This window comes from Dipodomys ordii, unplaced genomic scaffold, assembly GCF_000151885.1.
Source record: "Dipodomys ordii isolate 6190 unplaced genomic scaffold, Dord_2.0 Scaffold106, whole genome shotgun sequence".
NCBI lineage: Eukaryota > Metazoa > Chordata > Mammalia > Rodentia > Heteromyidae > Dipodomys > Dipodomys ordii.
Window position 1 is genome coordinate 4,320,069 of NW_012267322.1, and position 21,059 is coordinate 4,341,127.

Here is a 21,059-nt window from a genome sequence, read left to right on the forward strand (position 1 = left end):
GAAGTGAGAAATGGGAAAGAAACCATTCAGATGTTGAAAGCCCGCTGAATGGATGTGCAGGGGACTCCTACTTCAACTTGAGATATTAATCCATCTGTCTAGAAAGACTTCAACCTCCGTCAGGTGGTAATATATGGCAGAAATTATGCTGCACAAAGGCATTTAAGCTTTTGTTCTTTAAGTCGGAAACTAATGACCCCATGTCAGCAAAAAATACAAACTTATGTTCTTTTATCATATGGCAATACAGGTTAACACAGAAAAAGAACATGTGTAGCTAAACTAATGAAATAATGTCCCCACAGCAGGGGGAGAGACAAAGTGTGTGTGTGTGTGTGTGTGTGTGTGTGTGTGTGGTTCGAAATGGAGGTGGGGTGTGGGGGAGAGCCCTGTTAATATCTACTTAAGAGATCTACACCAATCAGACTCCACCTTTCATTACCCTGAACAAAAGCAAGTATACCAAGAACTACTTCAGTCTCAAGAATAGAAACCAGTCACATGTATAAATTAAGCTACTAAGTGATTCATAATATGCTCTTTTGTGAATCCTGAGAAAAACAATTTAGTGACAAGGCTGAGGGAGTTCTTTTTCATGATTCAGCCCTTTTCACGTCTTAAATATACAGTTTTTCTTTTCTTGTTGTTTGCCTGGTGATCAGTTTCGTTCAACCACAGTCATTAAACTATCTTTTTTTTGTTTTTGCTAGAATTGCCCGTCAGTGGCATAGCAGCATTTAATCAAATGTGATGAAAACCTAAGATTTATAAAAATCATTTAATAGACGTTACAACACCTGCCTCTTAACTGCAAACAGTTGAAAACAGACTTCATTTGCAATTAAGTCTTATCACTAGTGACATTTTTTTCCCAAGCAATACTTCATGGGTTTTTCAAAATGACAGTTACAGAACTAATACACAATTACTGTCACATGTAGTTTAGCAATTAATTTTGAAGACATTTGTCTAAAGGTTTCACAGCAGAATATAAAATGGTTCTTATTTTTACGTAATGTTAAGTTTCAATTCACAGGAAATCTTTTACCATCAAAAACTTAGCTTCTGATGGATCTGATATGAGCAGATCATTTCTTTGTGGAATACAAGTATTCCTTGTAGATGTGATTAGGCCTCTTTCTAGGACTGCTTGAACACTGATACCTGTCAACTAATACATCTTATGAAAAGCTTCAATTTAGACATAAATTTTTCTACAGCAAGAAATCTATAAATTTATAATTAGAATTTCTTGCTGTTCAATATTTGTACATAATACAGAGTATGAGAGGATTATGAAATATTGAAAGCTGAATTCATTATTCATAACCCACAACAGACAGTAAATAATTCTTTGAAATACAACAACTTTGAGGAATCCATATTCTATTATTTTTGAATGTCTTGTACACAGTAGCTACAGACAGCACCCTGCACACCCCTCATTCTTTCTAGATTACCATTCTGGTCAGGGTTGACACTTGCTGTTTTTAATTTTCATTTTATCATAAGCAGTTTAAGACTGTTGCCAGTGGTAATTTGCAATTTTTATCAAGACCTCTTCATTATAGCTTCTGACAGGACAGATGCTGTAATTAATCATTCAAGACAACTGGGATCCTGGTCACACAGCTCTCAAAAAGAAACCACTATAGAGAAAAAAAAAGGGGGGGTGAATGGTCTCTGAAGTAATTATTTTGGCCTTAAAATTAGGATTTATCATTAACTTTAAGGGCAACATGATGAAAGTTCTAGATCCACGTGGAAGACAACTGCTTTCCCCCCCTGCATTTACCTTTAACTTATATCGTAACAAAAACGACAGTTATAAAAAGATTTCCCCTTTTTGTTTTAAAGGCCCTGGTTTTTTTTGTTCGTTTTGTGCCAGTACTAAGGCTTGAACTCAGGGCCTTTTGCCTCTTATATGGCTTTTCCACTCAAGCCACATATCCACTTCCAGCTTTTTGGTGGTTAACTGGAGGTAAGAGTCTCAAGAAATTTGGTGCCCAAGCTGGCTTTGAACTTTGATCCCCAAATCTCAGCCTCCTGAGTAACTAGAATTACAAGCGTGAGCCACTAGTGCCTGACAGGGCCCTGGTTTTAAAATCCAAAATCATTTTAGCCATTTCCAAATGGAAATGAAAGATGGTACTTGGGCTCAAACAAAAGGTGTCCAATGCCATATTTCCCCCATGTTAACGCGTATTCAAGGAACCAAAGTGAAATTTGACATACCATTTTATTTGAAAAGGGAACATTTTTTTTCTTGTTGTTGCATCAAAATACAGTCCACAGTTTTTACTGAAATGTGTTTATTCTATAGCAAGATAAAAGCATTTTGTTTTAGTTAAGCAAAATACAAACAACTTAATCGCCGCTATCGTCCGTAACTCATAAAAAAGTATAAAACAGCATAAAAACACAATAAGCAACATAGCAATGAATGGTTTATGTCACCAGTGTTTACGTTAAAGCCTCGTTTAGGAAAACTTTACAACACATTATATGAAAACTTACAACTTGGAAAGAAAATATTTACATTGATTATTCAGATGTAAGTGTGCCTTTTAAATATTCTACCGGTATTACATCATAATAAAAACTCTTGCATTTTTTCTTTTTAAATCTTAACTTTTGAAATAAGTGTCTTCATTTAAGTGCATTTCCCTTTTAAAAATACAGTGTTTTTTAATTTTTTAAATTTTTTTCCCGAACCTTGTCACTCCTAACACGGAATATAGGATTCACATTTCTTTTCCTCTAATTGCAATGAACATCTGTGCTAGCAGTGGTCCTTCGATACTGTTTCAATATATACTGCAGCTTGATTTGGAGAAAGTCATGGATAAAAAGTGAAAATCAGTCAATAATTGAATCTAATCACTTGCATTTATTATTATTTTCTCTTTCTGGAGAGATTTAGGAAAAAAAATAAGAGCTTTGGCAAAAGTCTGTGATTTACATTAACTTTTTTTTCATGACAAAAAATGCCATCAACTATTCACATCATACAAATGTTTGTATGAAACTGGATCTTCCTATTTCAGGTAGTTACAACTGTGCTTTAATTAATTAACTTATTTAATTTAACTGTGAGGGCTTTGGAAGTTCCAATAGCCTGCAAGTATAGTTGACTCACTTCTGGAAGAATAAGGCCATTTTCTATGACTCAGGCCAGTTTCTAGTCATCAGTATAGTGGAGGATTCATTAAACAGTTTGATTCACATATTGTAGGTAAAGCCTGAATAAATAAAAAAGGCATCACATAAAAAGAGCACAGCTTTCCTTGTTTCAACAATGATTTTAATAGTCATCTACAAGGTGTCACCCAGCTACACTTCAGTCTTATTGCCTATCTAATAGACACTGGAGAGGACCGGTCAACCTGTTACACATTTCTGCATAACCAAGACCAACTGCACAACTTTCAGCCCTGTCTGCCTTCCTTCATTTCCCTTGCCACTCTCCTCTTCCATGCACGCAAATCCACCTGGCCACATGCGTCCTCTTCAGAAAATACTGACCTGTGGTAATACTTGAGTCTGTGTCTGAGACTGGATTTGCGACTGGTGTTGCTGTGAGGCTGGCTGGGGGCTCCCGAGGGCAGGGATGGGGGATGTGAGCTGAGAGGTGACAGGCGAGTGCTGCCGGGGAGAAGGCTGAGGCTGGTGCTGCATGTGCTGCAGCTGCTGCAGCTGGAGATGCAGCTGCTGCTGGTTGATCTGCTGCTGGAGGTGCTGCTGCTGCTGCAGGTGCTGCTGCATGTGGTGCTGGAAATGCTGCTGCTGCAGCTGGATTTGCTGCTGCATCTGGTGCTGCTGCAGCTGCTGCTGTTGCATCTGTTGCATCTGCTGGGTTTGTACGGAAGGGCTCACCTGGGCAGAGGCTGCTGAGCCCACCATGGGTGTCCCCATGGAGCTGATCAGCGGAGCCCCAACGTTCGAGGGCATGTTGGCGGCAATGGTGACCGATGTGACAATCTGGCTCATGGGGAGTCTCATGGTTAAAGGTTTGGGAGCGATCGACCTAGGGATGGACTGCGGGAGAGTCTGAGGTGAGGCTGGAACTGTTCCATGTTGAGACAACGGAGTGTTCAGGAGGAGAGAGGATGTCAGATTGGTTGACGCCAGGGTCTGCTGCACAGAACGAATGGTCTGGGCTTCTGCTGATTCAGCGGCAGCCTGCAGGTGGTGAGGGAGGGGAGGGAGGTGTGAAGAAAGTTCCAGAACATTATAATCTCTCTGTATTTAACATATCTAAATATTTTAAGAAGTAGAGATTGACTTGAATGATCACCACTATTAGTCACGTCTCCCTGTCTCCAAGGATGGTGTCAGTATTGTGTGACTGTTCAGCTTTTAACCGAAGCAGAGTCAGATTTCCTCCCTCCTTGAACCTGGGTTGATCTAATGCCTCTGCTTCAGTCACCGGAACAATACAGAAGCAGCAGTGTCCAATTCCAAGCTGAGTCCTCAAGGCTCTGTGCACTCTCCCACTCCCTCTTGCCAAGGCTGCCATCATGTGCTAAGGACAGACATGTGGCCCAACTGTTGCACTTGAGAACCAGCTCTGCTGCCAGCATGCCAACTCCCTGCGTCCAAATGAGTGAGGCCACCTCTCCCGCAACTCACAAGCTGACCCCAAGAGAGAAGAGCAGGACTAGATTCAAAGACCCATCCAGCTACTGACACACTCAGGAGAGAAATGCTTATCTGTGTAAGTCACTGGACTCTGTGGCTGAGTGTGACACATCACTATCGGGCAAAAGATAAACAATACACATACTAAAGAGCAGTAATTCCTCAGCATTTAGGCCCCTACTAACCATACTATTAAGGTAGTATTTATGGAAAGGAATGGGGTATAGACTGCTTGAGTCTAAACCCAGTGAGATAATGGGGTACTTCTGTGCTTTGGGGGACATTAACTCACCCTTTAGTACCCGGTTTTCTTATCTGTAACATGGCACGATATGTTACTGACCTTGAGCAGAGGTTCTAAGAACTAAATTAACTCGTGTTAAACATTTAGAACAGTGACTGGCCCTTAGAAAACACTTAGTTTACGTTAGCTATTTCCATTAATTAACAACTACCACCACCACAAAACTACTAGTAATAGAAAACATCACAAAACCCCATGTTCACATTAATTATTTATAACTGTGCTCACTCAGTTATAAGAAAAACATAATTGGATTCCTCAGAGATACTAAACTGAAGTACTCCACCATTTTCGAATTGCTCTAGGCTTGCCAACTGCTTTCAAAGATCTCCAGAACTTACCAAAGGAGCTTTGGGTCAGGGGTAGGGATAAGGAGATGGATTCCAGCACTCCACACTAAGAACCTGCTACACTATGCCTAGCAAATCTAGGCTCAACATGGAAAGAAACTACCAGTTCCATGTTGTGCTAAAATAACATTACTACTTCTGCAAAAATAAATTTCTTTACAGATGCAACAGTGATTAGAAGATTTCACCTTAAAGACTACTCTTTCACTTTTCACAAAATCAGGGGTAATTAAACACAGTGGGAGTACCTTAAAGGCATAGACTGGCCATCCCCTACCTTAAATGACTTTGATACTTCTGGTTTTCTTTAACAGATTTGAAAGTCTTGCTATGGGAAGAAACCTGAACATAACTTTATATGGATGAAGTTAACCAATGTATACAAAGTTTCTATTTCTATAGGCTTCTTTCAATATATTGTTACTGTCAGACAGAGCCTTTCATGGACAGCTCTCTCTATTACACATACCCAAGGTGGACTGCTTATTTCTAAAAGTCCTGTTTTACTGTCTTAGGACAATGAAATGCCCACACATACTCAAAATGATCTCGAAGATCATCACCTGACCATAAAACAGAATACCAAATTTTGTACATATAAATATGTACGTAACTCTTACATACTTTTCTATTTAAAAGGCACTAAGCTCATTTTAAGGACAAACCCACAAAGGACACCTATATTTTGACACTTGTCATTGTGCTTTAATGAGAAATGGAGATGGGCAAGGGAGTGGAGATTTCCTCCCTCCTACCATGTTTACTTCTTTTCATTTAATAGTAAGTAGCTACTCATTTCTTTGAAGACTAAAAGTGACAGCAAGACACCCATCTTAAGGGAGGGAGCCCTAGCCTCTGCACATCTTTGCCTAAGTACACAAACATATGAGGCAATCCTAGAATTTTTTCTTCATGTGGAGCTAAAAGCTTGCTTCCTGTAATTTCACCTTTTGGGTAGGTAAAGAGATTAGAATTGCATAAATTATACAATTACATCAATTTTATGATGCTTTGTATGAGCAGTATGATCCCATAAATCATGGTTCTTATATTCAAATTCTAAAATCAAACTTCCCCAAATGTTCTTCTCCCAAATTCTTTTAATGATTCTAATAGCTTTGACAGTCAGTCTTTGTCATTATGGAAGCAGTGTTCTGGAGAGCAACCAACTAATCACCAACTCTTAAGTTTTGAGGTCTGAAATAGAGCCTATTTTGGAGCTAAGAGTTCTGGGGATGGCCTGGACCTTGTGCATGCTCAGATGTTAAGCATGTACTCTACCATTAAGCTCAGCCATTTCTTCAAATGTGGTCTAATGTACGATGAGATGCTGTTTCCGGTGAGGCCACAGTCATAGCAGCTACTGCAAACTTTGGACTCCCCAAGGGCCATTCCAGTTACCTCCCAGGTCTTGGAATATAAATTCAACATCCTTGCAAACAGCACTTACTGATTTTTTTTAGAACAGTATTTTAAATTTATTCTTTTTAAAGTTTCTTCTGTTGGGAGTTTTAGGATCACTGATACCCACTGAGAAACATTTCTAAATCCTGATTTTAGTCATAATGTGTAAGTTTTAAGTAATCCCTTCTAACACAGTCACAGACTTGATGAGCCTAATAATAGTTGTTGCCATTTCCATTTGAGGCAGTGGTTCTTTGTGCAAATCCAGGTATGGTCATTTATTCATGTTCTAATGTATAAAGATGACCTACACCTGCTTTTGAGTAAATGAATGAACACACAATCCACTTAAGAAGTTCATGCACAGGTACTCCATTCACTGCACTCCATCTAATTAATCACCAACGATCCCTTTGCTCGCTAATTAGTAGCCCACACAATTTGCCCAGTGAAAATGAGTTCAGGATCAGTATAGCTTTCTAAAAGGTACCTTCCACAATCTCAGGACAAAGTTTGCTACTGACCTGATGCATTTATCTATTTCCAATGAAGCAGTAAGTGTCCCGAGAGCTATCGCAAAGGCAGAAGGACCTCTAGTCCTGTGAGTCTGAATAGCTTTGTATAAGAAATGGGTCAGGCTGGGCACCCGTGGCTCATGCCTATAATCCTAAATTACTGAGGATGGTGAGATCTGAGAATCAAGGTTCAAAGCCAGATCAGGCAGACAAATTTCCCAGCAAAAAGCTAGAAGTGGAAGCATGGCCAAAGTGGAGCACCCGCCATGAATGAAAAAGCCAAGAGAGGTCCTGAGTTCAAGCCTGGCACTGGAGGGTGAGAGAGAGAGACAGAGAAAGGAGAAAAAAAGGAGCAGAACATTTGAATGTGGCTCAAAGCCCTATGTATATTCAAGAAAACAACCATAAAATTGCATCTAAACTTCCCTGAAGAAATTTATTAATAGTAGAAATCCACTACTTCTAACTATCCTCCCTAAAGCCTGTTTAAATACTAGGAAGGCAAGACAAGGTTAATTAATTGTTAAAATAACAGAAGAGCTTGAGGCTGGGTGCAGCATAGTGGTGGAGCAGTTGGCTAGCATCATCAGGCTTAACTTTGATACCAAACACTGAAAATTTTAATAAATAAGTAGTATAATAGCTCACAGTCCTTTTGAATAAAGGTAATAATTATCTAGAGTGGCATTTGCTTTGGGGTATTAGCATGTTTTTGATACAGCAGAGACCACTGTATATTCCATGCATAATGCATATACGTTTTGTCTGAGTACTTAGAGCATCATTTTACCTTAAATAATGATGAGATTTATTCATATGAAGTGGAACAGCTTGATCAAAAATGTACCATTACCTATTATGATAATATAACCACTGGAGAGATAGATGTGGGAAAACGCCTTACAAACCTATCTCCCAGTTTTTTAAAAAAATTCTGAAGACAAGATCTCATTATGTAGGCCAGGCTGGATCCAATCTGGTGATCCTTCTATCTCAGCCTCCAAAAGTCTCAGACTACAGGTGTGAGCCACTGCAGTCGGCAGCCTCCAGATTTTATCTGTCCATCCATCTGTCTGTCTACCTAATTACTAATTACTGGTAAGTCATTGTACAAAGGCATTTCAACTCAACATGTCAGTTTATAAGTACAATGCATCTTGATCAATGTGCAGGTTTTAAATAGAGGACACTGACACAGATCCCAATCCTTGACCAAAAAACCCAACAAAACAAAACAGTAGGAGATGTTTACCTACATAGCTACATGTGCTTCTATACAGATCAGTGACTCTAAAATTTTAGAGACAACTTAGATTCTGAGGCTTAAATGAACTCCTATGGTTTCTGTCAGCATCATCCAGGGAATCTCTAATGGAAACAAGTTTGAGTTGTTTGGGAAGCTCTTTCATCAGCTATTAGGGGAATTGTATTTAGTTTCCAGCACTTGCAGGCTACTTTCTACATGGCACACTGGTTTACCTTAGAAACGAGGCTGGCCCTGTATGCAGCCAGGGCCTTCAGGTATTCTTTCTTGGCAGCTTCCGTTTTCCTTTTATAGACCTGTTAAAAGACCACAATTAGGACCACCTTTAGCCTATAAATTCTCAGCTACAAAAACTGCTGCACAGATTAGGCCATAAAAACACAACTCACTGAAAAAGTTGGTCCCCTGGCTTTGATTTCTAAATGTTACACATACACACATAGATACTAAAACCAAACCCAGCCACTAGCACAGGAGCAGAATTTGAGTGTTTACTTGAGAACAAGAGTTGATGGCCTCATGCTAATGCAGTAAATAAGGGAGCAGGAATAAGCTTTGTTGCCCACAGCTCCAATTCTGGGAAAGAATGGCTGTCTCTACCAACGTCATCTTCCTCTCACATGTATTCCTGAACTATCAAATCAGAGCACTGAAGACAAATCACTACAATTGGTACAGTGTGAAGCTCAGTGAGAAAGCATGAAGGCCATTCAACCTGGAGTTTCCTTTGGAGACAAAGAGAAATCCAAAATAATACGAGAGGGGAAGATTTTCACTTGTGAGATCCATGAATTACACAATGCATTCCCAGTACACTAAACATGATTTGGGCTCCTTAAATGGCAAGGAATTGGAGTAAACTGGAACTCTCTTTTTCTCCAGAGTATGGAAGTTCAAGGACCCAGCTTGTCTGTTTTCTAGCATTCCACACTGGCAATAGAAAACCAGTCTGCTGGACATTTAATAAGTTCATGACAAGCCAACAGGAAAATTCCATAGTTTCATCACCCCACTGAAACATGCTTCCAGAGTAAGTTTCCAGTGGATCAAGAAAATTCAAGGATTTTCCACTCTTCTATCTTTCAACAATTATCCTACATTACCACTAATAGGGGGCTATTCTTTTGTGGATCTATTAAAAGTTAAGTCTTATGAATGGTGATTGAAGTTTCATGCAAGGAGCACAAGAGGGCCAGTCCCCAAGGAACCTATTTTGTTGTGGGTTTTTTTTTCTCTCTCTCTCTTCATTGTGTGGAGGAGTTTTGAGGGGAAGAAGAAGAGACTAGGCCCCTCAGGAAGTTATCTCCCACCAGCATGGCTAATCTCTGAATATCTCTCACACTGCCAAGCTTTAAAATGAACCTGGAATAAAATTTCAAATGCCCAGTGACAATAATGAGGCATGCAGAGGCAGCTTCAAAGTTTGGAAACCCACCAGGAAAGCGCAAGGGTTCAGAAAGATGATCAATGGAAAAGCAAGCAGGATGGACCTAATCCCTTTGTAGGACCCTTTTTGAACAAAGGGGAAAAAATTCCACGTTATTTAAAATGAAAAAGATTATCATCAAAAGTTTATGCTTGCAGGCTACTGCCTGGATTTCTTCTAGCCCTCCTGTGAATGGATTCTGAACATACATCCTTAAACGGACTAAGAAATCGATATAGAGACTCGTTTGGATTTATTTGCATGTGTGTTTTAATTCCATAGCTTAGACAAAGCCTTTCTAAGAAGCAGTTGTACTAGAGAAGGGTATCCCCAAAAAGTGTAAGGGCTACTCCAGTTGTTTTAAAATAAATAGCCCTGATAGTCTTTGTCTCACCTGCTTCTGTTCTTCTCCAAGGCTGTCCCACATAGATGCTACAATTTTTGAGACCTCACCAAAGGTTGCATTGGGATTCTGGCCTTTAATTGCAGCCTGTGTGTCTCTGAAAAACAGGGCATATGCTGATACTGGCTTCTGTGGCTCATTGGGATCTTTCTTTTTCTTTTTCTTTGGAGTCTTGGGCTTCTTGCCAGAATCTGGAGCTGTTCTTTTCTCTCCGATGGCCTGTAAAGCAGGAAGAAAAATTCACTGCCTGAAATGTACTTGCAAGGGAATGCAGCAAGACTTATTCCGATCCATGACTGCTCTCTGAACGTTTTGTTAACTATGAATCACCACCAAAAGCCGGGGAGGAGCAAATTTGCTTAGAGTTAACTGGACAGCAGAGATTAGCATTTAGAACATTGATTAATGAGACCCAGAAGTATCTTCAATACATTCACAACTTTGGCTCTAAATGGCAATTATGGGTAATGAAAAACGTGCACACACAAGGAAAATATTTTACATTTACAGAAGGTTAGAAACAAAAATCAAAGAATATTGAGATACTGGTCACATCCAGATATTTTAAATGAGTGTGGATTTTAGTGAGTATATGTCTGTATGTTCTGAATAATTTCTTTCTAAGGGTGATTTTCTTTCTTTTATCAGAATGTTACCTTGATAATGAAGCTCTGAAAACTCAATTCAAAATTAGCTACAATCACCACACTTGCACAGTAAAAGAAAGGTCATTGTTATTTTCTATAATAACAATAAGTTTCTAACAAAATGAGAGACATAAAATGTTTCTACCTGAAATATAGAAATTGATTCTTTTCATGAGATTAAAAATCTATGAAAGCACAATAGTCAATCATGAAAAGTCACTAACACTAACAAGAAGACAAGTCAGAAGCTGTTTTGGTGGATATGCCCATAAGAAGGCTTCCATGGAAGCCAACACATATCCACAACATGTATTCTGAAATCACAAGGAGAAATATAGTGAGGCATAAAATGCCACATTCACATCCTTCTCACTTTCCGCCAACATCTACTTTTACTGATCATATTTATCAGAGAAGCAAGGATATGCTTTATTGACCTTCTTTTTTCTCCTCCAGATTACAAAATGACCATGCTGAAGATAACTGAAGTTAATTTCATCAAGAATCCTGAAGTGTGTAGTAAAATCTGTTTTAAAAGCCAAACTTGAATCAAGACACTGATGGCTCATGCCTATAAAATCCGAGCTACATGGGAGACTGAGACCTAGAGGATTGAGGTTCAAAGAAAGCCTGGGCAGAAAAATGTGGGATACAATGGAGTCTCTCATTAACTAATAAAATGCTGGACTAAAAGTGTAGTACAGGTGGTTGACAGCCAGTAGTATATAAGAAATCCAAGCAAGTGTTCAAGACCCTCATTTTAAGCCCTGGGATCCAGACACACACACACACACACACACATACATGCACACGTACACACACACAGTCAAGCTTGGGCAAGATCAATGGAGACATATTCAAGATATTAACAGAACAGACTGACTTTTGATGGACTTGAATCCTAAATCAAATATTCCTAGATAGTATTATATTCTGAATGAAACTCATTTGAAACTTAATCCAACTTCTAAGATTCTTAAAGAACACTGAGAACTAACTCCTTTTGGAAAGTTATAAACCATCAAATCATTACAAAACCTAAGTGCCTAATAGATTTGCACTGCTTGAGGGCTTAGACCACCCACACTTGGTAAAAGTGGATTAAATGTGTTGAGATGTACCTCACCTCTTCATCAAAAAGGCAGTTTTCATAACTTACACTAAGTAATTCTATAGACCCCAGAGTCTTTTTTATTAAGTTCTCAGCATAAATGGAACTTGCTTAACTCTACTTAATGGATCTGAGCTTGCAAGGGAATTGGAACCAAATTTTCGTTCAATGAAATACACACACACACACACACACACACACACACACACATTTTTTCTAATTGAATTAAACAAATATATTCTTTTCCTGGAAGAAAACTTGGCACTGTTATTGTCAATAGTAGCCTGATCAGTGTCAGTTTCCCATGCAACTTTTTTCCACTGAGAGAAGCTGAAAGTTTCATTCCCTGTAAATCAGCATTCAAATGTCAACAGCTTTTGATGCCTATCTTGGGAAACTATGACTTAGCTCTAACCAGAATATACCAGAAACGAATAATCCTCTGGTTTAAACAAAAGCTCAGGATTAATTCTCCAAAAACACACACAAAAAAAAAACTTTGTGTAGTTGATTTAAAAGGGTAGGTAAAGTTGGAGAAATAATTTTACCCAAAGGGAGACATAATTAATGTTTGTTTTAATTTCCTTCTAAGTTGTTAAAGATAATCAACTAGATTCCTTATCACCACTTAAGATTTCAACCTTCAGTTAAAATGGAGACACGGAGAAGGGCTCTCCTTAGTAAGATGTGACATTTCAGTTTGATTCAGAGGTAAGCAGGATTCATGGATGTGTAAGCGGGGCAAATGGGATCCATTTGAATGAATGCCCATTGGCCAGCTGCGACCTGGCTGTTCATTATTTCTCACCTTATAAAACAAAGCTCTGATCACAAATATATTTGTTTGTGCCTAACTCATCTTCCCTATTGGGGGAAAACAGTTCTGTTTTTCCAGCAAGATACTCACATTACTGATATCCAACTCATTACATTATTGATAATCCAACCTATCTCTTTTTCAAATTCTAGCATAACACCATTCTCTCTCTCCTCTTTCTCTCTCTCTTTCAGAAGTCTCATTAATCTGGTTCCTCCAACTTACTCCTCCCTGATAAAAGAAAACATAACAAAGGGTCCTCTAATGGATTTCCTTTTCTCTGGTCCCTCCCTTTATAATGCATTCTATATAAAGTCAAGTTTATCTTTCTAAAGCATCAATTTGCTTATGCCTTCCATCTGTGCAAATAATTAATCAGCTCTCAACTACCAACAAAAGAAAAAAGTCACAAATTTAGGTAAACTTTTTTTCTATTTCTTTCCTCCCCCATATCAAACTTGATGACAGTCATAAATTGACATGTACTTTCCATCACTCCCCATTGTTCCCTTTTCTACAATGGTGGCCTCTCTTCTGCATCACAAACTTTTATGTATCCTCTTAGACCTAATTCAAATACAACCTTCTCAATAAAGTCTTCCTCAAATCACTCTCCCAAGCAGAATCGATTATAATCTCAGCATACTAGATCCATCAATTATACCACTAATCACATCTGGAGCTAGTTTTAAACCTTGCTATTCATCCTGAGTGGGGAGTCCCTTGGGCAGTAATTCTCTCATAAATCTTTTTATTTTCCTCTTTCAATACTGGGCATTGAATCCAGTCTTAAATATGAAAGGCAAGTACTCTACCACTGAACTACATTCCAATCTTCTCATTAATATTTCTATCACTAGAACCAAGGAAAATGTAAAGAACAGAGTAGATGCACAGCACTGAGTTGGTGATAGTAATGAGTAATTGTATATGGCCACAGTATTCTTTTACAACAAGGTTATCTAGTCTAGGTATACCTAGGCACCTGGAATCCACACACATCTGAATTACATGGTTATCACTACAAATGCAAACATAAAATGGTGATAGAATTTGCTGGGTGAGACCCATCATTGAAAAAATAAAAGTTAAGGAAAAAATTAAGCCATCATAAACTCAAATAATATTTCAAATGAAATCATTTTCACAGGAAAAAGAAGTCAACACAGAATAAAATCACAGCTATAAGTTGGGGGAGTAGGGTGGGGAGGCTGATTTCTGGTAGTCTCCACACTAAGTCATCTCTGACTTACTCTGTTGGCTTCATCACCATCCTCTTCATTGATGGAGCTGGAAGGAGAGGGAGTGGCCGACTTGCTTGCTGGGGGCGAGGGAGATGTGTGGGGCATACTGGCACCTCCCAAGTTCAAGCCGAGTTGGGTACTGAGCTGAGACTGGTTGATGGTGGTGAGCTGGGCAGGAGGCATGATTCCAGAACGAGCTGCCTCAGTCATGTGGACAATGGACCTCATGATCAAGGAGGGATCCTGACGGTACTGTGACACTTGTGTGTGGCTCTGATCCTACAAAGGCAATGGCAAGGGGAAAAGAAGTTTAGTTTTCTCAAATGTCAATGAACTTACAAGGTGAGCAGTCCCTTAGATTGACCCGTTGAAATTTTGGCAAGATAGATCTATGGCAGGATGATGGTCCCAGCAAATTTATTAAATATAAAGACTCAGGTCAGAAAGTTAAAAGGTCAGAGCCTGGAATCCTAGCAACTCAGGGAGCTGAGATCTAAGGATCAAGGTTCAAAGCCAGCCCAGGCAGGAAAAGTCCATGAAACCTATCTCCAATAAACCACTCAGAAAACCAGAAGTGGCACTGTGGCTCAAGTGGTGGAGTGCTAGCCTTGAGCTGAAGAGCTGAAGGACAGCACTCAGGCTCAGAGTTCAAGCCCCATGCCCGCCAAAAGAAGAAAGAAAATAAGAAAGAAAGAAAGAAAGAAAGAAAGAAAGAAAGAAAGAAAGAAAGAAAGAAAGAAAGAAAGAAAGAAAGAAAGAAAGAAAGTAAGTTAAAAGGTCAAAGAACAAAATCCAAACAGGTAGGCCAGGCTGTTTCACTATTGTGTTGTCTCTGGATTAGCAAAAGAGGGAAAGTGGGAGGGAGGCAGGAAGGGAAGAGGGAATATTTGAAAAAAGAAAGACTAATAATTCTTGTTACTCATTGAGAAAGATAGTGGCAGAGGAAGGGCTGAAGCAGAGACCAACTCTTCAGGGTTGATCATTTGATTTGCAACTTTCTCATACCTAGCACTGATTCTTTCCCTGCCATCCAGCTCTGTGAGGGAAGGAAAGCTAGTCCCCAGCTTTATCCTTCCAGGAACCCACATGAAATACTGAGAAGATGGGTTGAGAAATGCAGAGAGATTTGGTTTCCAGAGCAACATCTGTTTGCTGCAGGGCATCCTTTCTGTACAACTCTCACAGTTAACTAGAGGGTCGCTCAGATTCTCAATTACACTGTCAAGGGGATCTGGAAGTCATTCCGTGTCCTGTGGATGGGATACCATTTCTTTCATTTAAACCTACTTTGTTCTCTTTGGTTGAACTCATCATGATTTAATGTCCTAATGGACTTTAAAAACATGTCTAAAGAGAACACGGAGATCATCAGAATTCATTTTCTCTGGAAATTTTATCACTGACTTCAAAATTAGCCTTCTCTGTTTTCTTTTAGTGGGCAGGGATCCTACAAAAGACTTTAGGGCTAGTGCTAACTCTCTTTCCCTGCATCTTTAAATCCAAAGAATTCAAAAATGAAGAGATGCTTTTCAAATGATTTCCTTCAGACTTGTCATTTAGAATGAGTGTGATTTGACTAAAACAAAATTTCCTTGATTCCCACTGACCCAGAATCTAATTTGATATGCAAGCCTATGAATCCTTAACTCTTCTTTTTTTTCTTAAAAAAAAAAAACAGAACGAATTGTAAATAACTAAATAGAGGCACTTACTTTCTTAGTATTAAATATACAAATGCCAGTAAGTAATAAGTTATATTAAAGGAAACTAGTTAGATGCATTCTGTTTTAATCCATATTACAAAGTATTAGAAAGTTTTTAACTTTTTATTTTTTATTTTTGGTCGGTCGTGGGGCTTGAACTCGGCTTAGGCGCTGTTCCTGTACTCTTCAGCTCAAGGCAAGTGCTCTACCACTTGAGCTACAGCACCACTTAGAAAGTTTAAAAAAAAAAACAAAAACAAAACACTAGATTAGCACTGGGCATCTGTGGCTCACTCCTGTAATCCTAGCTACTCAGGAGGCTGAGATCTGAGGGTCATGGTTCAAAGCCAGTCCGGGCAGGAAACTCTGTGAGACTTTTATCTTCAATAAACCACTCAGAAAAATGAAAGTGGCACTGTGGCTCAAGTGGTAGAACACTTGTCTTGAGCTGAAAAGCTAAAAGACAGCACCCAGGCCCAGAGTTCAAGCCCCATGACTGACAAAAACAAAACAAAAAACACACTAGATTAGCTTTATGTGCATTACCTAGAGCACTATTTATCAATCTCAGTTGATAGATAGCATCTTGAACCTGACCATTTTAGTTGGGGCCCTTGCCCTGTTGGGAGTAGACAGGTCCTTCTGTAAATCCCTCCTCAGCCTCCATCCCCTAACACTGATAGCAACCTCCTCCCCAGCCCCAGGCAGGATAATAAACAAATCCCAAAGATTTTGACTCAGGAAAAAAAAAAAACTAAACAGGGCTTAATATTCAACATAGAAATTTTTCTATGTCTTCATAACTTCAGAATTGTTAAATTACTATAGAATCCTGAAGAATAATGTTTCCCATATTAGGACAATCCCTCTCTCCTGAGTCTCACTGGTAGTGTTGCCTTTGTAGGCATCTTTCTGCACACTTGAGTCACAAAAGTGAATTGTATGTTGTTTGTCCTAATTTTCCTTTCATTGGCTCTCTATCAAAAAAGTACACCCAGCAACTGGGCTGTAGGTCCAGTTTTCCATGTTCTTCTAAAGTTTGACCATGTTCCTTATTTCACTTCTAGTCTCAATGACAGACAATTAGGCTATCTTCCTCTTAGTTTAAGCCTCCATACATATCATGCTTAACTATTTATAAACTGGGGTGTTTAGTACATTTAATTATATTTGTTCCAACTGTAGAATAACAAATGAGTTAACTAGCATAGCCTTGGACTATGATAATGCCATTATGCAGTCTTCTCACTAATGGAGAAGTTACTTGGCTTGCTTTGTTCCAGTGCCTGTGAAAATCAGCTATGGCATTTTAGATGAATCTTACCAACAAACAGAAGACCAAGGGCCAGGCCCTCATGGCTTCACCAGCACTTCCTGAGTCCCACCTGCAATTTAGGCCTAGATTACAAAGCTGGGCTTCCTGAGTGCTCCATCTGATGCACAGCCAAGGTTTATTGTACTAAGCAGGAACTTTTTCTGGGTATGTGCCAGGATTTGTGCTAAACTTAACAAGTATCAACTAAATTTAATCTCCTGAAAAGCCCTCTGGATTAGAGATTATTATTGTACCAATTCTTGAACAGAGAAGATGGATTCCTTAAATTACTGAGTTAGCTACTGACTCATGCTAATGGAAAAATTACACTCTCAGGATGCCACCAGGCCTCAATGGTAGACATTCCTTTTACATTCCACTGTGTTCTTCTGCAGTCAGGGAGAAGTATAAAAACCCTTTCTGTACAGGCCAAAGTCTTGATAAAGCAAGAGACATCCACTTTATCTTCAGATCAAAAATAAGATTCTGTCTCATTCTTGTCGCCCACAAGACACCCAAGGATCTCCAGAATATGTTCCAGGAACCTCTGACTCATAATCAATGCATCAAAATGTGCTAATAGTTGCATGGCCTAGCATTATCCGATAATAACATCCTACATATAAAGATTACAGTATACTAAGATTGATGGTCAAAGGGTGTCTTTGGAAATTCAAGCTCCTTTAGGGCTACCAATGATTAACAACAACTGCTTTGAGAGACTTATCCTTAATCATGGACCCCTGATCATTTTCCATCCAGAAAATAACCTCTAGGGGATGGTTTCTTTGATTGTAGAACTCCAACTTAAAAGAGAAAAAACATCAACTCAGTTTGAAAGAATTTATTAATTATCTATCATGTACCAATGATTATATCTTTGAAAATGTGAAAATTACATGTGACTCTTTTCAGCATCACTCTAAACAGAAGTTAGAATAGGTGACAAAATTTACTATAACAAAATGTAGGACAATAATTTATATATACTCTTCCAAAACAGTTAACAATTTCCTTCCTAGTAATTACATAATAAGGAATTACATAACCATAAGTATAGCTCTAAACAGTTACCACTGATTACGTAAAGGTAAAGCAACAAGTGGATTACAAGAGATTGCCATGATCATATCCAATAATAAAATTTAGTCCCGGTATCTTTTCTTTTTTTTCTTGTACAGTTCTTGGAGCCTGAACTCAAGGCCTGGGCACTGTCCCTGAGCTTTTACGTTCAAAGCTAGAGCTGTACTACTTTGAACTATAGCTCTACTTCCAGTTTCCTGGAGATGATTCTCACAGACATTCCTGCCAGGGCTGACTTTGAACTGCAATCCTCAGATCTTAGCCTCTTGAGTAGCTAGGACTACAGGTATGAGCCACTAGTGCCTGACATGACCTGGTATATTTTTCAACTTCCTATTTTCTTTAAATTTCTTTGTTCAGTACTAGAGGCTGAACCAAGGACCTAGCTCATGGTAGAAAAGAGCTCTACATTGAGCTATATACCCTTCAGCTAGCAATTACATTTTCTATGTGTTTGCTTACATCATCTCCCAAATTTCTTAACATTTGGGAAAACAAAATCTCTCTCCCTGTCTCTGTCTCCGTCTCTCTCTGTCCTCCCCCACTCTCTTTTAGTTCCAAGACCAGGATTCAAAGTTAGTACCCGAAGCTTTCAGTCACTGGCTAGCACTCTCCAACTGACCCACACATCCAATCCTTCATTCTCTCTTTTATGTCTAACTTTGTTCCTTAATTGATGGTATTACACAGGAATTTCTAAACTTCAGCAGTAATGACTGTACAGTGTAGAATGTTTAGTAGCATCTCTGTTTTCTGCCCTACACCACCAGGCTGTGATCATCAAAATTTTCTCTTGACACTGGCAAATGTCAAAAGTCTCTCTTGTGGAGAGCTACTGTGTTAGATGAATACTGTGGAAATCACCTTCTTGAGATACTGGGGTTGTACTGGTAAATATCTAAAGCCTACGTTCTATCCCTAAAAAGAAAATATGAGCATTAATAACATTGAAATTGCGGTAAATATTATGAAGAAATGCTAAATATTCTACACAAAAAAAACAGAAAAGTAAAAGCACTAGGGGTAGGTTGGATTCATTTGGTTTGGCCAGTAAGAAAATCCTCTCAGATAAGGTAACCTGTGCCCTGATGGTGAAGGGTATGTAAGGGCCAATCAGGAGACCAACCAGGGAAAAGCACGTTCCAGGTGTATGAGAATTCTAAGGTGTGAGAGTGTGTGATGTGCTTGAGGAATGAGAAGGAAGCCAACAGAGCTGGACATGGGTCAGATCAGGTGAGAGGAAGAGGCAGGGAAATGGTGGGATGTTTCCCTGAGAAGGACCCAATGAGGTTTAAAGCACAAAGGGAGGAGTAACTAACTAAGCCAGAAAAGAGGACAGAGAATCTCAATCAGAGACAAAAGTGTGCCGAAGTCCAGAACATGAAGGCGTACACTATGGAAAAGGGTATGGGAGGCTAGTGATACCATGCTAGGGAAAAACAAGGCTGCCTATGAGCTATCCTTTCTCTACCTGATCCAAGGGCCTCTTTGTCCTCGACTTTTTTTCTAAAACAAAAAACTGGTAGGAGTTGATCATTTTCATAAATTACCAGGAACCTAGTCTATTATTGCATATTAATCATTTGAGTGAACTGTTAAAGTCTGAATAATTTTATATTAAGAGAGAAACTTTAGATCATAAACCTAAAGGAAAAACTAGTATCACTCATGACAAATGGAATGTCAAATCAATACCTAGAAACAGAGGTAATATACTGTTAGAATCTTTGACACACTGGGTCCTGCTCAAGGCTTGGGGCCAAAGTTCCACCCTCTCTTAATTCAGGACAAATAAGGGGTATGAAAAAATGTATTAATCCCAAACTAAGACTCTCATCTTCATGGAATCAGTACTGAAAGAGAACTGAAAGGTGAAAACCCTCTTCACTGTGTAAATCACTATATTATATTACCATACCTGCAGGTCATATTTAAAGATAAATCTCTGGAAGTAGAAAAGCTGAGAAAACTCTACCCTCTCTACATAGTTAGATCTCTCTTATTCATTCAGATGGGAAGCACATAGCATCGTAACATCATCTTGGTGCTTTCTACCAAGTACTTGTTTGCTTCTTTTGCAAATGTAAGATACACACTTGTAAATTCATTTTTTAACCTCAACTATTATCATTACTATTCTATTTTACCTATTTGTACTCATCACACTGGCCTTTCCTTTCACCAGGGTTGGTTTCACCATAAAAGATCTTTTACATCTCATGTGCAAATGTGTTAAATGCGCCTTGTATCTATGCTTACACAAAATCATTCTTTGTAATAATCCAATATCAGGTTTTCATAATAGAGGATAATATCCAATTAAGAAGCAAATAACCCAAATATGCTATTGAGTGTGACTAAATATATTTATACTGTGCTAGGTTTTAATCAATATTTCTTGAGAAATGGAGTAATTAAATAATTATTTGTAATAAAAAATTACTTTGCATTAATAAATCTGAGTAGCTACAAATAGGAAATTTAAGCCAGTAATTTTATGCTCAATTATTTAGCTATGTCCTATACCAATGGTAAAATTTCACATCCAAATTAACAATAATCAATCAAACTTACACTCAGCTATTATATTTCTACCCCCATTAGATCCTGAAACAAATGCCATTAAGCCAAATGCATGCCAATGATAATTACAGACCTACCTACCACTAAATCTATATTCATCAAAATTCCTGTACTGTAATACTTTGTACTTAATAGCTACTCTCAGGGTTATCATCAAACAGACATACCTATCCATGAAAGTTTTGTAGCAAACAGGTGTCCCTAAGTTAATTAATAGCTTCTTCCCAAAATACAATTTTCAAGAGTAGC

At 38.7% G+C, this 21,059-nt stretch overlaps 1 protein-coding gene across 2 annotated transcripts in view; it reads right to left on the minus strand.

The window, feature by feature from the left end:
• Positions 1 to 2,220: 2,220 nt before the first annotated feature.
• Positions 2,221 to 21,059, minus strand: part of Tox3 (TOX high mobility group box family member 3) — a 109,587-nt gene continuing 90,748 nt past the window's right edge. For both annotated transcript variants that reach the window (XM_013027907.1, XM_013027908.1), the window contains exons 4-7: positions 14,136 to 14,405; positions 10,299 to 10,526; positions 8,694 to 8,774; positions 2,221 to 4,182 (exon numbers count right to left, since the gene is read on the minus strand). In XM_013027907.1, the coding sequence (XP_012883361.1) occupies positions 3,511 to 4,182; positions 8,694 to 8,774; positions 10,299 to 10,526; positions 14,136 to 14,405 (1,251 nt within the window). In that variant the 3' untranslated portion in view covers positions 2,221 to 3,510. The remainder of the gene's footprint in view (positions 4,183 to 8,693; positions 8,775 to 10,298; positions 10,527 to 14,135; positions 14,406 to 21,059) is intronic.